The sequence below is a fragment of the Cibotium barometz genome, chromosome 29, assembly GCF_041138505.1.
Source record: "Cibotium barometz isolate CiBa-2024 chromosome 29, ASM4113850v1, whole genome shotgun sequence".
In the NCBI taxonomy this organism is placed as follows: domain Eukaryota; kingdom Viridiplantae; phylum Streptophyta; class Polypodiopsida; order Cyatheales; family Cibotiaceae; genus Cibotium; species Cibotium barometz.
In genome coordinates this window covers 6,843,189-6,859,662 of record NC_141074.1, presented here as the reverse complement: position 1 = coordinate 6,859,662, position 16,474 = coordinate 6,843,189, and the positions used below count along the sequence as shown (strand labels likewise).

The following is a 16,474-nucleotide window of genomic DNA, read 5'->3' as shown; positions in this document are numbered from 1 at the left end:
TAGAAATGTTGGATACAAGCCTACTTTCTAATGTGCAGCTGTTCTAGCTCATCATGGAGATTCTTGTTGGGATTTTTTACTTTTCTTTGAGGATTGTTTTTGTGAGCAAGCAGCATGTGGTTGAGCATGAATGCTCTAACCATGGGGGTTGGGCAAACTATGATAGGATTTTTTGTGCTCAAGGAATATTCCCAATAGATATGTCCACCCCAACCCCAGAAGATGAAATAAATTGTCGATCATATAGAAGACTATTGCGTGGCCACCGAGCTAGCCATTGTCAGCACTAGCCAAAAGAAGAAAAACACTTGCATGCAATAGAGGAAGGGGAGATGCTCGTCGAGAGCCAAGAGAGAAGCATATAATCGTGGGAAGTATTGTGGGTAAGCTTTTGTTTAAATGATGCAAGTTCACACCATCTAAGGTTTGCAAAGCCTTGGAAAAAGTGTAAATATAAATATGAGTGGTAGTAAATACAAGTATAAACATTGTATGGGTGGTAGTAAATACAAGTATAAATATAAATATGAGTGGTAGTAAGCACGCGTATAAATATTATAAATATAAGTATAGTTATAAGTATAACTATAAGTACGAGCAATATCGACCCGCGCCTACGGCGGATTCAATTATTCAAGTAGACTTAAACGATCCAAAGGTCACAACACAGGTCTCCATGGAGGTTGTGGACAACAAACACTTCATCATCATCCTTGTGCACATGTTCCTTCTCTTCAAACTTGTCTGCAAAGGTTCCTTCTCTTCATAGTCTTTGCAGATTGTGGGAAGATGAGACCAGCGAATTTTTTTTTGATATGCATGGCTTTAAGGCAATGGCCACTTACTCGGCATGCTCTCCATCAAGGCCGTTGAACAACTGCTGGCAGCCCACACCTATGAGTTTTTTTGTTGGTGGAGAGGTCTCCCTTGTAGTTGAAGGTGATGACCGAGTCTTCTAGCTGTCTGCAGCATAAGCACTGCTCAATGATGGCAGGAAAGTAGGAGCACATGGAGCCCACAACAAAGACAATCACATCCATGGGGTATGGGGGGAGAGTTACCTGTGAAAGCTCTTCAAAGATGTCGGCGGGCTTGGTGCAGAGGTGCCAAGAATTCTCTCTGGACCATCCACAGTGCAGCCTGTGCATGTAGATTGCCAAGAAGCCTTCTCGCCGGCCCGATCCAAGAAGAGAAGGGAACGTAGATCTTCTAGGAAGAAAGGCGACAGGCGCCGTGTCAGGGGTTCCCACAGGAGGCCATCTTCTTCGTTTGCAGGCCACCACCTCGTGCGCCAGGCCTTGCAGACCAAAGAAAGGCTTGCCAACACCTGAATGCCTGGCTTGGCTTCAGAGTTGGAGATTGCGTGACAAAAAATGAGGGAAAGGGCGAGACATGGAAGGGTGGAGTAGGAGCAGGACGTAGATGCAGCGCTAGCATCATCATCATCATCATCATCATCATCATCATCATCGATTGCGCTTTTCACGATTATCCAAGGCGACCGCATCCTCGCCTCCAACGTTGCAACCGTTTTTTTTTAAATAAAAAATTAATAGATACAAAATTTCTATTCTTTCAACACATGTACAAAGAAGTTGACGGTCCTTTATATATTATAGATAAACATAAGTGAGTATAAGTTCTAGTGCGTTCATTTATTTGCACTTTACATTCACTTTCTTTCCACTCCCTTGCTCTCTTGTTCTCGAGCTCATCAGGGCTAATTGCGTTCCGTGGATCAACAACACTCTTTACGCTCACCTCATAGACTTGAATTACCATATATTCTAGAGGACCATAGAACTTAGCACTTGGTATCTAACCTAGAGTTGGACAACTTAGTCTTGGCCACGTTTTGATCAAGATGTGATGAAATTACCTTCTCCATCCTGATTCTATGTCTAGGTGGGTCCTTCTGGACTTTATCTTCTCCATGAAGAGCGGAGATAGCCACAAGAAAGCCATAAAAAAAAAGAGCATTAGTGCATGTCGCCCCACACCTCACATCCTCCATCCTTATTCAAAAGCATATCCCAACCAATTTAATTGAATGAGATATTTCTTTTTTTGTCTACATCATCGGACATTGAGGAGGAGCTTGACAATTATCACCCTTTCTCACTGACAACCTATTTTGACATACCTAGATCATAAGCCAATAGAATTGACTCTAGAGGAGGCTAAGCAAAGCTCCATACCTACACTTACAGGCATCCACATAGCCCTCTCCTCTTCATTCTCATCCGTATAGTGCCTTATCTAGACCATTGCGTTGGAAAGAGGTAATTGGCTTGGCAAAGCCAAATATTCTCGAGTTCCTCAACCTTAGATCTTGCATGATCTCTTGTACTAATCGAATGAATGGGGTTGTGCATGGACTTCTAATAAAATTGGATTTGTTGCAAAAGGCGACCATGCTTGGTCTCCACCTATTCTTGCAGTGTCGCGGACCGCGGTGGACTGCTAGGATTTTGGTCTTAGGGCAGAGGTCTAGGTTAGGGGTTGGGTTATGGCCAAGGTGGGGGTTGGGGTTGGGCTTAGGCCCCTGCCACATGTTGGAACTTGAGCAAGAGTTGAGGCTGGGCCCCATGCTCAAACTTATCATTTGCTGAGGCGGCATACGTCTTCTTTGCTTTGGGGGTACCCTCCTTGTAGTTTGTTAATGTGGGCCATTGATCTTGAGGATGAAAAATGAGAAATGAAGTGAAACAAGGCCACCTTATAATAAATTTAGAAAGTTTTAACTACATGAATTAAATGCCAAAATTGAGCCCAAAATCTCTAAATATATCCAAATTTCATGAAAATTGATGTGTGTGCAGATCAGGCTCTAGAACCCTCCCTATTAAATTTGGGACTGATTTAAGGTTTGCAGGACCCCAGCCAAAGGCTTGCATGTGTCCCCCCCCCCACTCCCCTAAACACGAGTCTTCAACTTGCCTGGTTCACAAAGGGCCAAAGCAATGTTGAGAACACCTTGCAGTGTATTCAAGTCTATGTAGGGTCAAATATCCAGTGGAGGCAAGTTGAGATATGATAGGTATACATTCTATCATTATGCATATATGGTCAAATCAATACAAGAGAGAGAGCCCACATGTTTCGAGGAGGCGCTTAGATATAAGCATTGGGAAGATGCCATGGATGAAGAGATGGTTGCATTGGATGCGCATGAAGGGACATGTGAGTTGGTGCCTTTTTCTAAGGAGAAGAAGGAAATTGGATGATGCAAGTGGTTCTCTCTCTCTCTCTCTCTCTCTCTCTCTCTCTCTCTCCTATCTTTATATAAAGTAAAATAGAATTTAGATGGATCTATGAGAAAGTACAAGATAAGAAAGGGTAACAAAGGGATATACAAAGACCTATGATAGTGACTATGAGAATACTTTGTCAGTTGTTGTTAGGATGGCAATCCACATTCATTTCTATCATAACTGTAGTTAAGAAATGGTCTTTACATATCCGATGGATGTAAAGAATGCATTTCTACATGGTGATTTATAAGAGGAGGTCTATATGGTGCAACCAGGATATAAGGAGCATGCACTCCGAGAGTTTGTTTACAAGTTGCATTGCACATTGCATAAAATGTTTTGTTTTGGAAGAGATGCTATTAGCTGGAGCAGCAGGCAACAAACAATTGCCTTGTTGAGTACAAAGGTTAAGTATAGGGGTGTTACTATGGTGGCAGCATGTGAGGTAGCTTGGTTACAAATTCTAGTAGGGAAGATATGGGAGAGCCCATGGATAGGGTGGTTGTTATTTATTCTGACAAAATGAGCAAGACATAGTTGGCTAGTAAGCCAATGTATCATGTTAGGACAAAGCACATTGAGGTGTATTATCACTTTATGAGCGAGAAGGTTCTATCAGGTGATGTAGATTTGGTATATGTCAACACAAAGGATCACATAGCTAACAAATGAATAAGCTTGAATTAGCCTCCCAGAAATCATCTTGGAGCAAAATATATGCTAAAGCTTCCTCCTCATCAAGCAAAGGTAGAAACGTTGTAAATACTCTCATCAAAACGTCTAAACATACATAAAAATCATCGCCTTCATCATCATCACCATCTCCCTCGATCTCCATAGAAATAGCCAACATATAAAAAAAACATGATTGCTGCCAAGAATGTAAGAGAGATGCCCTTGTACTTGTGTGATGGAAGGAGTACTTCAAGAGGAAGTTCCACCAACCATCACACCTACATTCATGCACCCCTTCATATCTTTATTTATAATGTTTTTTATACATACGTTAAGGTTTTCAAACCTTAGTTAGTAGAAAATAATAAAGTGAAGTATTCTTGGCCTTACACTTTGCTTATCCCCAGAGCAACCTCTGAAGACCACGGGATCACCTTAAGCGATACCACCCATCCCCTGCTTTGCCATGAGCTTGAAACTTTGGAGTTCAAGAAAGAGCAAACCAACTTCTCCATGTGCCACCAAAATATTTCTCCCCACAAGGAGGTGAGGAGAGCATATGAACTCCTTTTTTGGAAGCACAATATTGGTAGAACTTCACCTTAATAAGGTGTATTATTGTAAGGAAGGCTATAAAAGGTAGTCTTCTGTAGCATCCATCGCCAATTTTTCCTCGAATTACAGCATCAACTAGATGGGCCATTGCCAATAATCGTGCCACACCGACCAAAAAGCAAAACAAGAAGATGCACTAAGCCATTGAAATTTTCCAGTGTTTCACAAAATGACCACCCCAGTGCATGACAGGGAGCATTGTCTGCCCCATCGAAAAAGCTGCCACTGTTTTTTATTGAGTGAGATCTTGGAGATTTGCAAGGCTTGAGTGACATGCGAGCTTGGAAAATGGACAAGCATTCAAAGCCAACCACCCGATTGCAATCACGACAGGAAAAATTGCCATCGCTAAACTGTTGCCTTGAAAAAGAAGCATGGAGACGCCTTTAGAAGAGAATGCAGAATTGCATCCTTGAACACCTTTCATAAATTGTTGTTGCTATGATAGGTGAATTTGTGGTTAAAATCTCTTATTTGTTTCATCCATTTTAAAAGTATGCTTATGTTATAGAGTATTGTTATGTTTTTCTATTATAGAGTAATTGTTATTGTTAAATGGTTTATTGAACACGTAGCAATTTGAATGATTTAATTGTTTGTTATGTTATAATTTTACCTTCATAATCTAATAGTATAATTTAATTTATTATTATGTTTTGTACATAGAATGCAGGAAGAAACAAAAAAAAGAGACATACACTTTCAACTATATAATGAGTATGCACCTTTATACAAAAGGACAAAAGCAAGTATGATGGAACACAATCAGTGATGCAATGTCATAGAGATATAGTTAAAAAACATGTTAATCTTTGGGTGGAGGGATCAGTTATCCACTAGATCGTCTTCCTCCTCAATTTTGAGGATTGACATCTTTTATTAAGTATATATATGAGGGTTATATTGGTTTGTTAGGATACGCGAAAAGACGTGCTAGCCAAGCACATATTGTTTATACATTCGCTAAATGTCTACTAAGATGACTAAGGAAGTGAGGATTATGCAACAACCCTCAAATACTTAAAATGCAGAGGAAAAAGAGTGAAAATTTGTAGGATGCGCACCATGATATGCAAATGGAAAATGCTTAATTGTCTAATAATGTGTAGAGATTAGAGAACACTAATAGGAAGATACAAATAATGTTACAGAAGAGGAATGTCTATGTATGAAGAACCTGAAACTAATCAATAGGTTGGTCATTGGAGGTAGACAATAGCAGCATCAAATCAAAGCATATAAAAATATGAGGAAAATGTTCACCAATTCAGATGATGAAGTGGCTAGCACAATTGCAATAGTTGTCACAAAAAGCATGGTAAAGTTTACACTCCAATTACTCCAATATTTGAAGTTCAAAGGACATAGCAAGGGATTTGTTCAAAAGGTTAGTAAGACTTTCACAACTGGTGATGCTCAAGGTATATGTGATAAAGTGGAGATAAGCTCGCAGTCATATTATATGATCTACATGCATTTGGATCAAGGGTTTAAGATCGTATTAAAAAGGGAAAGGCTTTCACAAATAGTGATGCTCAAGGTATATGTGATAAAGTGAGGGTAAGCTCACAGTCATATTATATGATCTACATGCATTTGAATCAAGGATTTAAGATCGTATTAAAGAGGGAAAGGGTTTTTCCTCTCCCCAAACCCTTTCACTTTCAAAACCCTTTCATAAAAGGAGTTTTTTCTCCCAAAACCCTTTCATGTACCACAAGCACAAAAAGTGTTGAATGTAAGGATCTTAGAGCTTATCTGTCACCCAGTTTATCTATGTCCCATGCAATCAAGCTCAAAGGAGGTAATATTCAAATTGAGTACACATGCGACAACTTTGTGTTGGGTGCGTGCACGGTACATTCTACAATGGTTAAGTTCTATAACATTACAATTGGACAATGTGATGGTTTTCTAAAATTTGTTCTAAAGCTTGATGAAAGTGAAATCTACAATGGTTAAGTCTATAACATTACAATTGGAGAATGTGATTTTCTAGAATTTATTTTGACACTTGATGAAAGTGAAATTATAAAGGATCAAATGCTAGAACAAGTTAGCTTGACTCTCATGAATAGTAATATCTTACCAAATAATCCAAGTTGTTTTAGTTTACAATCACAAAATGAAATTTAGTGTCTTGTTACATTTGAAGTACCAAAGAAGATCATGAGATACTAAAGGTGTTCTCCAATTTAACTGAATTACGAGACGTCAAAGTAGAGGAAAACTTTAAAGGTTAATGACTTTGAAAGTACTAGGTAGAACGGAAGTGCATGTTTAGTTTGACAAATGTAGCTAATGTAGAATTTTCTTGCTTGATCGAGAAAGGAAGGCAAGAAACGTTGGATTGTAGAGACAAGCAGACGTCGTACCCTAACCCATGACCAACTTTAAGGAGGTCATGGATGGAAAATGGTGCCAATGTATCCAAAGGGGAAAATCCCATTCTAGACATCTAGTTTTGCGCTTAGCATGCAACGTTGAGAATTATAGACGAATTGGTATTTAGTATATGTGTTTTTCTTACAAGATACATAACTTGGACGTCAGGTACAAGTGGAAATTTACCATGTAAAGCATGTTTTGGAAGGGCAAAGAACTCTACATACGTTTAGCAGGTACAATTGAGATGGTACAATACATTGTCCTCGAGTGGATAGATACAGAGGATATGGATACAAATGAATTAATATACATACACACTGGACTTGATATTTTGTGTGCACTGAACATCCCTAAAGCAAACAGCTGTTATGCTCTGATGTTCATATGTTTTTTTTTTTTATAAGATCAATCAAGTTCTGACTGAAGGTAAAAACCGATGCTTGGTAGATTGTGGGGCTTTGTGTACATCCCACTTTCATCTCCCAAAATAGTCATATTGAGGTTACTTATGGCCAGAGCTCTGAGGCTTTTCTCCGTCTTCACAACCTTGACTTGAAAAACCTCCACCTGTAGGTAGTCTTCACATGGAAACATATCAAGGTGTAATCAAGCTGCTTGTCAATTGGGCATGTACAGAGCTTATCTGAAAACGTACGACAATTTGCGTTTAGTATCAGATATCTTCCCTTTCTAATTTTTAAAAAGGCAAAAGATTGTACAGCTTTATCTTCACGGCATTTCCAAGGGTTTTGCTTGATTATAATCATTTTGTATTGTACCGGTTAAACTTGTATTTTGGCATATGAACATGGTTTAACTTACCATGGAAGTTTGATGTTTCAGAAGTTTTGGAGTCAATGGGGTGGCCGAGCTGCGGTCCGGGGGATGATGGTCTCCCTTGGCATGGGGTGCTCCCGAGGATTGAAAATAGATAACGTGGCACAAACAGCTAGCTGCATGTGCCTACTTTTGGGCAAGGAAGAAAGCCAAAAAAGAAATGTTAACTAGCAAAAAGCTTGGTAGAAGAATTTTGATGTCACATCGGTCCTGGCCTTTCGGATGTTGCGGACTGTAGCTCCAAGCATTTTGCAACCACCAGGTACAGTTGTTCTTCCTCAAATGGCTTCGACACATACCCATCCATCCCACATTTCTCACACTCATCAGGTGTCGCCTGAATGACGTCGGCTGTCATGGCAAAAATAGGCACATGCCACATAGCCCCTTTACTCAAATTTTCTGTTCCACAGGCAGCCTGCTCAAATGTCATCCCTTCAATCCTCCGTATCTGTCTAGTAGCCTCAAACCTGATCACAACAACAAATTCTATGAGCAAATTCACTACTTAACTTCAACACATATTTTCAAGCATACAATGCACTCCAAAACATGACCGAGTTTGTGCCTACCCATCCATTTCTGGCATTTGGATGTCCATGAAGCAAGCATCAAAATTGTGTGGTGGCTGAAGCAATGTAATGGCAGCCTTTCCACTGTCGCAACACTCCACACTGGCGCCATATTTCTTCAATGCACCAGCAGCCACTCTGCGGTTGACTAAGTTGTCATCTACAACTAAAATATTTTTTCCATGCAGTAGATTGTGCAGCTTTGTGGTTCCTTCCCGAAGACCTCGCCCCTGGCCCTTGCTCCCCAAACCAAGAGCTTGTTGAAGGCATGCAGCCATCAAACTGGGCCGTAATGGTTTCATGATGACGGTCTCGACAAATCCCATGGCTTTTGCTTTCTCGGACTCTGCAGTGGTGATGGAAGTTGCCAAAAGAATCATCTTCAGTTCTTTTTGTATCTTCCATGGGGGCACCACGCTCGATTTTTGCCTTGCGTCACAAAGCAGGGATGGGAAAGTCAGCCCTGTGGATACCCCCCAAGCATCTTTATCCACAAGAACCATGTCCAGGGTCCCCATTGCTCTAGCATATAGAAAGGATTTTTTTAGTTGATTGCTATGGGAATCACAAGCATAACACATCTATACACAATTTCGTTGTTCAAAATCCAAAGAAAAGCCCATCCAAGAAACAAACCTTGTATCTCCATTAGCAACACCATCATGTCCTAACAGCATCTGAATGGCAGCCCGGCAGTCGTGATATACTTTAACTAGCACCCCTAATCTTTGAAGATGATATTTTGTCACCTCCGATCGAACATGGTTCCCATCGATGACAAGAGCTCTCATGCCCTTGAATTTGGTCGGCAGAGGGTCACTGAGAGGCCTCCTTTTATCCTCTACCCAGTTTGTTGGGCCCTTTTTCAGCATTAAAGTGCATGTGAAGGTCGATCCGACCTCTTCCACACTCTTGAATTTCATCTCACCATTCATCAGCTCAGCAAGGCATTTACTTATACTTAAGCCGATCCCTGTACCACCATAGGTGCGAGAGGTGGAACTATCTGCTTGCATAAAGGGCATGAAGATTCTTTGTTGAGCTTGTAAAGGGATGCCAACTCCTGTATCCTCCACACTCACAAACAGTTTAACCGAGTCTCCCACCTCAAAGAAATCTCTTTCCTTGGTGTCGATCAACTTGGAGCTTCTCTTTCCGAGCAGAAGCTCAAATGTGTCCCAGCTATGTTGCCCATCTGCGACTGCGAAGCCGCTCAACGTATTACATGGAATCACATTACAAATTTTTGTCCTGCCTTCTTTCAACTCTTTTGAAAAGGCCTCAGAACTGCTTGTTGTTCGCACTGATTCTATATCCTCCCAGAGATGGACACACACAAAAATGTGACCCCTTTCTGTGAACTACACACATTAGCAAAGCAAGGAGTTTCAATTAGCCACAGAAATTAGTTAACCAGAGATGAAAAAGCTATGAAGACATTGTGTGTTATGTCATTAACCAAAATTGACTATGATTCTAAACAAGACAGTAGGTGGGAGGGTGTGCACACTCGTGTGCATACATGTATTTGCGTTTGAAGAAAGAGGGTGTTTTGATGGGCAACAAAATCATACGTATGTAAGTACGAAGTTCAAGGAGAGAGCATTTACTTTCACAGAGTTTGTGCATTTGAAGAGAGAGGGTGTTTTGAGGATTCAAAATCATGTGCAAGTACCAAGTTCAAGGAGAGAGCATTTACTTTTACAGAGTTCCCAACCAGATTAGTGATAATCTGCCGAAACCTGCCAGGATCTCCGATAAGGACGTGAGGTACTCTATCCGAAACAAATGCCGCAAGCTTTCACATGTGCAATGAGACCAAGCAGAGGAAATCCCAAAGGTAAGTTCAGATACTCATGAGGAGTGTGACTAACAAGACACAGCAGAAAACATGACCTTTGTAGGCTTGTACCTCAATGCCCTTATCCCGGGTTTTCCCTGAGAAAAGGGACAGGACATCATCAAGGATGGTTCGCAGATCAAATGACACTGCCTCTAGTTCTATACGACCCGATTCTATCTTTGCTTGGTCAAGGACTTCATTGATCAGTGTGATCAATGCTTTTCCACTCGCTTGAGCAGTCCGGGCAAAGTCTTGCTGGGTAGTATCCAAATCCGTGTCCATGAGCATCTGTAACATCCCTGTGTTTTGGGAAAAAGGAAAATAAACATTGCATTCTGCTCAACTGCAAAAGCAAGCCTTTTCGATTGTATGCAGCCAAAGCATTTCGCAGGGTTTATGCATGAATGCTTGTGTTAAGATTACACAAGCCACAGTACTTACCCAGCACTCCATTCATAGGGGTTCGGATTTCATGAGACACGGTTGCTAAGAACTGGAACACAACAAAGTGAATCAATCAGCATTTCTATGAAACCTATCAGAATGGTGAAACACAATGAAGCTTGATTCGTGGAACAACCTGAGATTTTGCAATATCAGCAGCCTCAGCTCTTACTTTCAGCTCCTCCATTTTTCGATAATCTTCCTCAACCTTCCTCACATGCATGTGTGCATTGTAGACCATGGAGCAGATGAGTGCCACAAGTGCCAGTACTCCACTGGCAAAACCAATAGCTAGCCTTGCAAGCGGTGGCTTTCTTGCTAGTCTGTGAGATTTATTTGAATAAAACAACCATTCAGTGCATAATCTTCTTCTTAGGCTACATCCTCATATAAAAACTCCATAGCTTCAGCAAGATGGAATATATTGCAGTGACAACATGAACTCCCTTATCTTCATACCTGCATCTCATCTCATGTTTTCGGAAAGGATCACCAAAATCCAGTGAGCTAACATGGGATGAGGTGGCGTCTGAGAAGTCATCAGGTCCGTACATTATAAGAGGCTGTGAAGAATTTGTTATGTCATACACATAAACAATAATGGCTTCCTTCTTTGCAAGTTGCTGTAGCAAGTTCTGGACAAGCGATTCAACGTCAAAAGCTCCACCCAAGTATCTGCACCACCCCGAAGAAAAATGTGTAGCTTGGCATAAACGCTAATCAAAAATCTTTAGCTGAGCGCTCAGCATTCAATGGAACCAAAACAGTATGCAAAAGAACTTAAAGGGGATCTCAGATTCAAGCAAGTAGAACCTAATAGGGGAAGAGCAGCCACACATGAACAAAAAGGGTGGCTCATCCATGCATGTCTTCCATAAGATGCATCCTGTGAGTGCACATATCAGATAGGCAGGGCTAAACATGCCCTAATGGTTGCGACTTCACACCTCAAAAACGCACCAAAGCAGTGGCATTCACAAGCATCTCCGATCAGGTTAGGCGAAGGGGTTACATGTGGCAACAAGTGGAGGACACTGACATGCCCGCTTGGGAGAAGTTTGCCTGGAAGCTTCCGCAACATTTATCCCTCTTCAATATCTCCGAAAGCTGGAGCAGGTACCTTTTCATCAATCAGATGGAGGGAGGGAGGACTGTCAGATGGAAGTAGAGGACTGTGGTGCATTTTGCAAGTCATCTTCAACATATGGCCACACTCAAGAGTAAGCTCTAGAAGTCAAAGACATTTGCTGTCAGAGCTTTATTTTTTATTTACTGACCAAGACAAAGTGTTTCCAAAAAGTTGAAACCAAAGGCTTGACGAGGCTCTTGCATGACTCCATTGATAAGCGGGAATAAGAAAGGCAAGAAAGATCCACAGAAGACCAGACGCCCAAAAGTTCTCAAGAACAGCAAGAAAGATTAACAGGAAAGAAGTAGACAAGGCATTTGACTCGAGGAGAAATTCGTTGCCATCATAAGGCGAATTGATGCTTCTGCTGCCATGAGAGTGGCATAAACTCAACGAGTACATGATTGTCAATACGGAGTGTTGATGCAACTATTGATAGCACAGCACTGGTGAGGCCATATGACATAAATGTCATCCATTCTTCATTACTGCCATTTCCAAGTTCATACTTTTGCAATGACCCCCTACTAAATAGGTTTTATCATTTTGATAACTATGATCAAAACTCATCAAGAGGGAGTTCCTTTGACAATAGGAAGATCAAAGATGAAAAGGGCAGCACCAGCGCTGTTATCAATCAAAATCCAACAAAGGGATTGCACAAGAGCCTCTGTTCCTCACTTGTTGACATTCTGGAATGGGCTCAGGCTAAACACCAGTACAAGAAAAACCATTCTTATCTACCTGTTTAAAGAAGATCAAGGATCCATTTACGTTCTCAGCTATGCAAGGCTTTGAAATACTATCAGAAGTTAACCAAGGAAGAGAAACACACCCTGCTGCAGCTTCGATCCTCTCTTCAGTTGTTGCATCTGGAGGAAGGTCTTTATTGTACACAGCAAAAGTCAAAACAACGCCAAGGTGGTTGGATTCCAAAAGCTTGAAAGGGCTTGTTAGCACCCCCTTTCCAGATGCTCTAGCTCTCAGTATATTCTCTCGATCCTCCTGCAAGCACCCATGGGCAAAATGTCAAAGACCTTCATCACAGATTTCTTGCATTCTACACATAATAAGCACCATGGATTAGGAAGACTTTACCTCTCCAGACATCATATCAAGAGAGGCCAGATACCGTAACGTTTCTTGAAAGAGTACGGTTGGGGCATATTCATCTTGAACTGGGCTTGGTTCTTTTGAGTGCATGGTTTTGATGGTCCAACCTTGCTCACTCTCAAAAGCCTCTCTCTCTGAGTGTAGAACCCTCTGTGCATATGCTACTCCGGTCATCAGGGGCCTCTCAAATGCAGTCCGTGCCGTGTACCCTGCAAAAGTTTTCTGTAGAAGACATGGCATGTCTCATGTTTTTTCTATCTGCTTTGGTGCATAACTATTGGATGTTATCTATAACAAACAAAAAGGATATAAGTACCTGATCAATGGCCGATGGGTGTTTTCCCAAGTGAAAGGTTGAGACCAGGATTGCCAAGGCATGCACATGGTTCATACTCACAGAAAACTGATGTTGGAGCATCCTGGCCCTCTCATCACACATGTTAACAAGCGTGTCCTCATAATGCTTGAAATGCTCCCTGCTGAAGAAATGATACACAATGCATGCCACAATGAAACCTGCTATTGCAAAAAGCCAAACAAGGGTCATCATGTTCCATGAGCCCAAGCACTTAGCTTTCTGAGGGGGAGGAGGCAGCGGCAAATTTGAGAAGCTGGCCGTGCGAAACCACCATTTCACTGCAAGTTTCCCAGGCCCTGGATGGTACATAGGCTTCCTTACAGTGCCATTGAGTTGGGCCTTTTTGGGTAACATTATCTTCCCATCTGAGGAGCACTTCATCCTTCTCACACCAATCCGACTTTGAGCAGTGATTGCCTAAAGGAAAGGTGTTAGTGAGTTTATGTATTTTCCAAAAGCTCAACAGTTGCTCTGGTTCAAAAGGGACCCCAGAGTAGTATACTTGGGCCGAGCCAAGTTGACACCATCCAGCCTATTCCACCATACCAAGAAAGTGTGAATGAGATGTGTTCTCTGTTTGCCATGTCCATGAGTAGATCAAAATTTGCGACCAGGGTATCGGCAAATGCATATTGCAACCTGCCAGTGGTTCCAAGGGGTTCACTATGTGAGTAGCCAGTATGTGCCATAGGAATGGAAATGGAAGAGAAGAAAGAAGTAGTCCATCATTCAAAGATGCTAGACATTCCTAAAGCTTCAATCATCAACTGCTCTTACCATCATGTAAACAACACCAGTCTACACTAACTAGATTAGAGAAACAAAGCAACAAGCTTTCAATTGTTCAAAATACCTTCTTTGCTTTAAAGGCATGATTTCATGTTCCTTAAAGTCACTAGGTGCAGTAATTACTTGGAAGCTTTGATTACCTGATCTACACCTTGCAGTAATAGTAGTAATCGAGACAAAGTTGAAAGTGAAGCCTTCTTTGTCAAGTTTTCTTCAGCTACATCCGTCCTCTCTTCGCAGAAAGGCTTGGGTGAACATGCAACTAAAAGTTTGCAAATGAAAAAAGGGGAGCCCTGTTTTTCCCCATTCAGCTAGGTAAATGCTATGGTTTGGAAAAAAAACATGCTGTTAAAAGGCCCAGCTAATCTTATGATCTGTAATGTGTTAAGAAAGGAAAACTCTTCTGATCAGGAAAGGTCTTCGTTGGCAACTTTTAAGGAGAACCTTTTGTGACCTACGAAGAAGACAGAAGCGTATGCTTGAGAGAAACACTAAACAGGGAGTGGCAGATGCTTGTATGAAGAGTTAAGCTAAGGCTAAGGCGAAGGTAGAATTAAGCACCACCAAGAAAGCTCCATTAGAAAGAAGGGAGGTCTCTCTCTCTCTCTCTCTCTCTCTCTCTCTCTATAGGGAATGGGAAAGGGTCCTTCTCACTCTAAACAGGGAGTGGCAGATGCTTGTATGAAGAGTTAGGCTAAGGCTAAGGCTAAGGCGAAGGTAGAATTAAGCACCACCAAGAAAGCTCCATTAGAAAGGAGGGAGGTCTCTCTCTCTCTCTCTCTCTCTAGGGAATGGCAAAGGGTCCTTCTCACTCATTGTCAAGCTCAGCGCGCCCTCGTGGCAATTCTCGTGGAAGTGATAGAGACTTGCTACAAGCGACTATCTCTCTACTAGGAAATGTGCGACAAAAGCGAGCAGGATTGACGGTGCTTGGCAAGGAGGTAAGCCCCTGTGTAGGTGTGTGCTAGTAGCCTGCTGGTGTTCACGTTCAAAATGGCAGACTTTTGTGTACTGTTTTGGTTCAGACAAAAAAGTGGGGAAGTTTATAGAGGGGTTTAACAACGGTATCAAAGCGCAGCAGGAGAATGATGAGTTGGGGGCATGAGTGGACGGAGTAGGAATGAGTTCAGAAAGATCAAAAACCCAGGTGGACTGGTTCAGACTCAAAGAGAGAGTGATTGGTAGAGAGAGAGAGAGAGAGAGAGGCGGGAAGGAGGGCAGAGCTATAGAGAGAGAGGGGGGGGGGGGGAGAAGAGGGGGAAATTGGAATAGAGAAAGAGAGGTAACTATATGGATTTTGGAACTCTAGGGAGAACTGCGGGAAACTAGAGAGAGGAAAAACTGTACAGAAAGGTGGGCAACTAGAGAGAGAAAGAGAATGAGAGGGTAAAGAAAATTAGAGAGAAATCTAAAGAGGGAATGGAGAGACACGTCTAATTAGAGAGAGAGAATGAATGAGAGGAGTAAAGAAAATTAGAGAGAAAACGAAAGAGGGAATGGAGAGACACGTCTAACTAGAGAGAGAATGAATGAGAGGAGTAAAGAAAATTAGAGAGAAAACGAGAGAGAGAGGGGGTGGAATACTAGGGAGTAAAAAAGCTTTGCCTGGCCGGAAAGTGGGGTGGGGACCAGAAGGCCGTGTTTTGTGCCCGGGGCATTAAGAGACCCCTACTCTGGTTGGCGGACACAGTTTTTTTTCTCCCTGGGGGGCAAAGTGGACCCCGCACAGAATCGCACAGTTTCTCACACACACACACAAAGCCAGCTCTCGCCGCGCACAAACATTTCATGTTGAAGTTTGCAATAAGCTTGCCACGTGGCGGTTGTTTGGTAGGATTCTCTTTGCCAAGCTGGCAAAAGAAAAAGGGGTGTACGGGCGCGGGGGTCCCACTAGTGTGCGCTGCTGTTTCCTGGGGCTTGCCCGTAAATCATCAGCGACAGATGGGATGGCGATGGGATGGAGGCCGGGCTTTCAAAGAAATGAAAAGGAGAAAATATATCTTACTTAACGTCCAGCAAGTGGGTCCTTCCCATACTGTCCGGACAAAAAGATGCATATACGTCTGGCCGGACACACAAGTAGCTGTAGTATGTGAGGTCTAGCTGACTCCAGCAGCAGACAAAAGCGTTGTTTTTCTCGCTCAAAACTCGATCTCCCTCACATGCTGCTACTGGCTCCCCTCACATGGCTCACCATCATAATACAATTATAAACTAATACTGCTGCTAGTCCACACTTCACTACATAGAATTTAAAAAGGTAGTGTTAGGACTAGGAAGGCTCGGAGACTAGGTAGTAGTAGTCAAGCTAGGTCCTATTATAAAGGCTGTTCCCACCGATAGTTGGACTGCCATTTGAGAAAAATTAGAGGTACGTTCTCGCGCTCGTGGGTTAATGGCCCATTGGTGGCATGCATAGGTTTGATGCAATGCACTAATTGAATTGTTGAGTGCTTT

General features: G+C 42.1%; 1 protein-coding gene across 2 annotated transcripts; it reads right to left on the bottom strand.

The window, feature by feature from the left end:
• Positions 1-7,128: 7,128 nt before the first annotated feature.
• LOC147621787 (putative histidine kinase 6) lies at positions 7,129-14,981 on the bottom strand. 2 transcript variants are annotated; one of them, XM_086822798.1, is made up of 13 exons: positions 14,158-14,981; positions 13,187-13,867; positions 12,856-13,092; positions 12,593-12,762; positions 11,088-11,303; positions 10,765-10,951; positions 10,626-10,677; positions 10,254-10,483; positions 10,041-10,139; positions 8,978-9,702; positions 8,342-8,863; positions 7,755-8,239; positions 7,129-7,575 (listed from the first exon to the last, which is right to left on the bottom strand). In XM_086822798.1, exons 2-12 carry the CDS (start codon positions 13,607-13,609, stop codon positions 7,969-7,971), a joined length of 3,132 nt encoding a protein of 1,043 aa, XP_086678924.1. In that variant the 5' UTR covers positions 13,610-13,867; positions 14,158-14,981; the 3' UTR covers positions 7,129-7,575; positions 7,755-7,968. The 2 variants fall into 2 exon arrangements, with proteins under 2 accessions (XP_086678924.1, XP_086678925.1); XM_086822799.1 differs by having other exon boundaries at positions 7,129-7,510.
• Between the last annotated feature and the right edge of the window lie 1,493 nt (positions 14,982-16,474).

What these genes read in the sequence shown, in the direction of transcription:
- LOC147621787 (XM_086822798.1), bottom strand. Translation starts at nt 13,609, where the DNA reads ATGAAGTGCTCCTCAGATGGGAAGATAATGTTACCCAAAAAGGCCCAA. An exon ending in CTGATATTGCAAAATCTCAG is followed by an intron (nt 10,678 to 10,764) that starts GTTGTTCCACGA and finishes GTTGTGTTCCAG; the next exon opens with TTCTTAGCAACCGTGTCTCA. An exon ending in GTTGCTAATGGAGATACAAG is followed by an intron (nt 8,864 to 8,977) that starts GTTTGTTTCTTG and finishes TCTATATGCTAG; the next exon opens with AGCAATGGGGACCCTGGACA.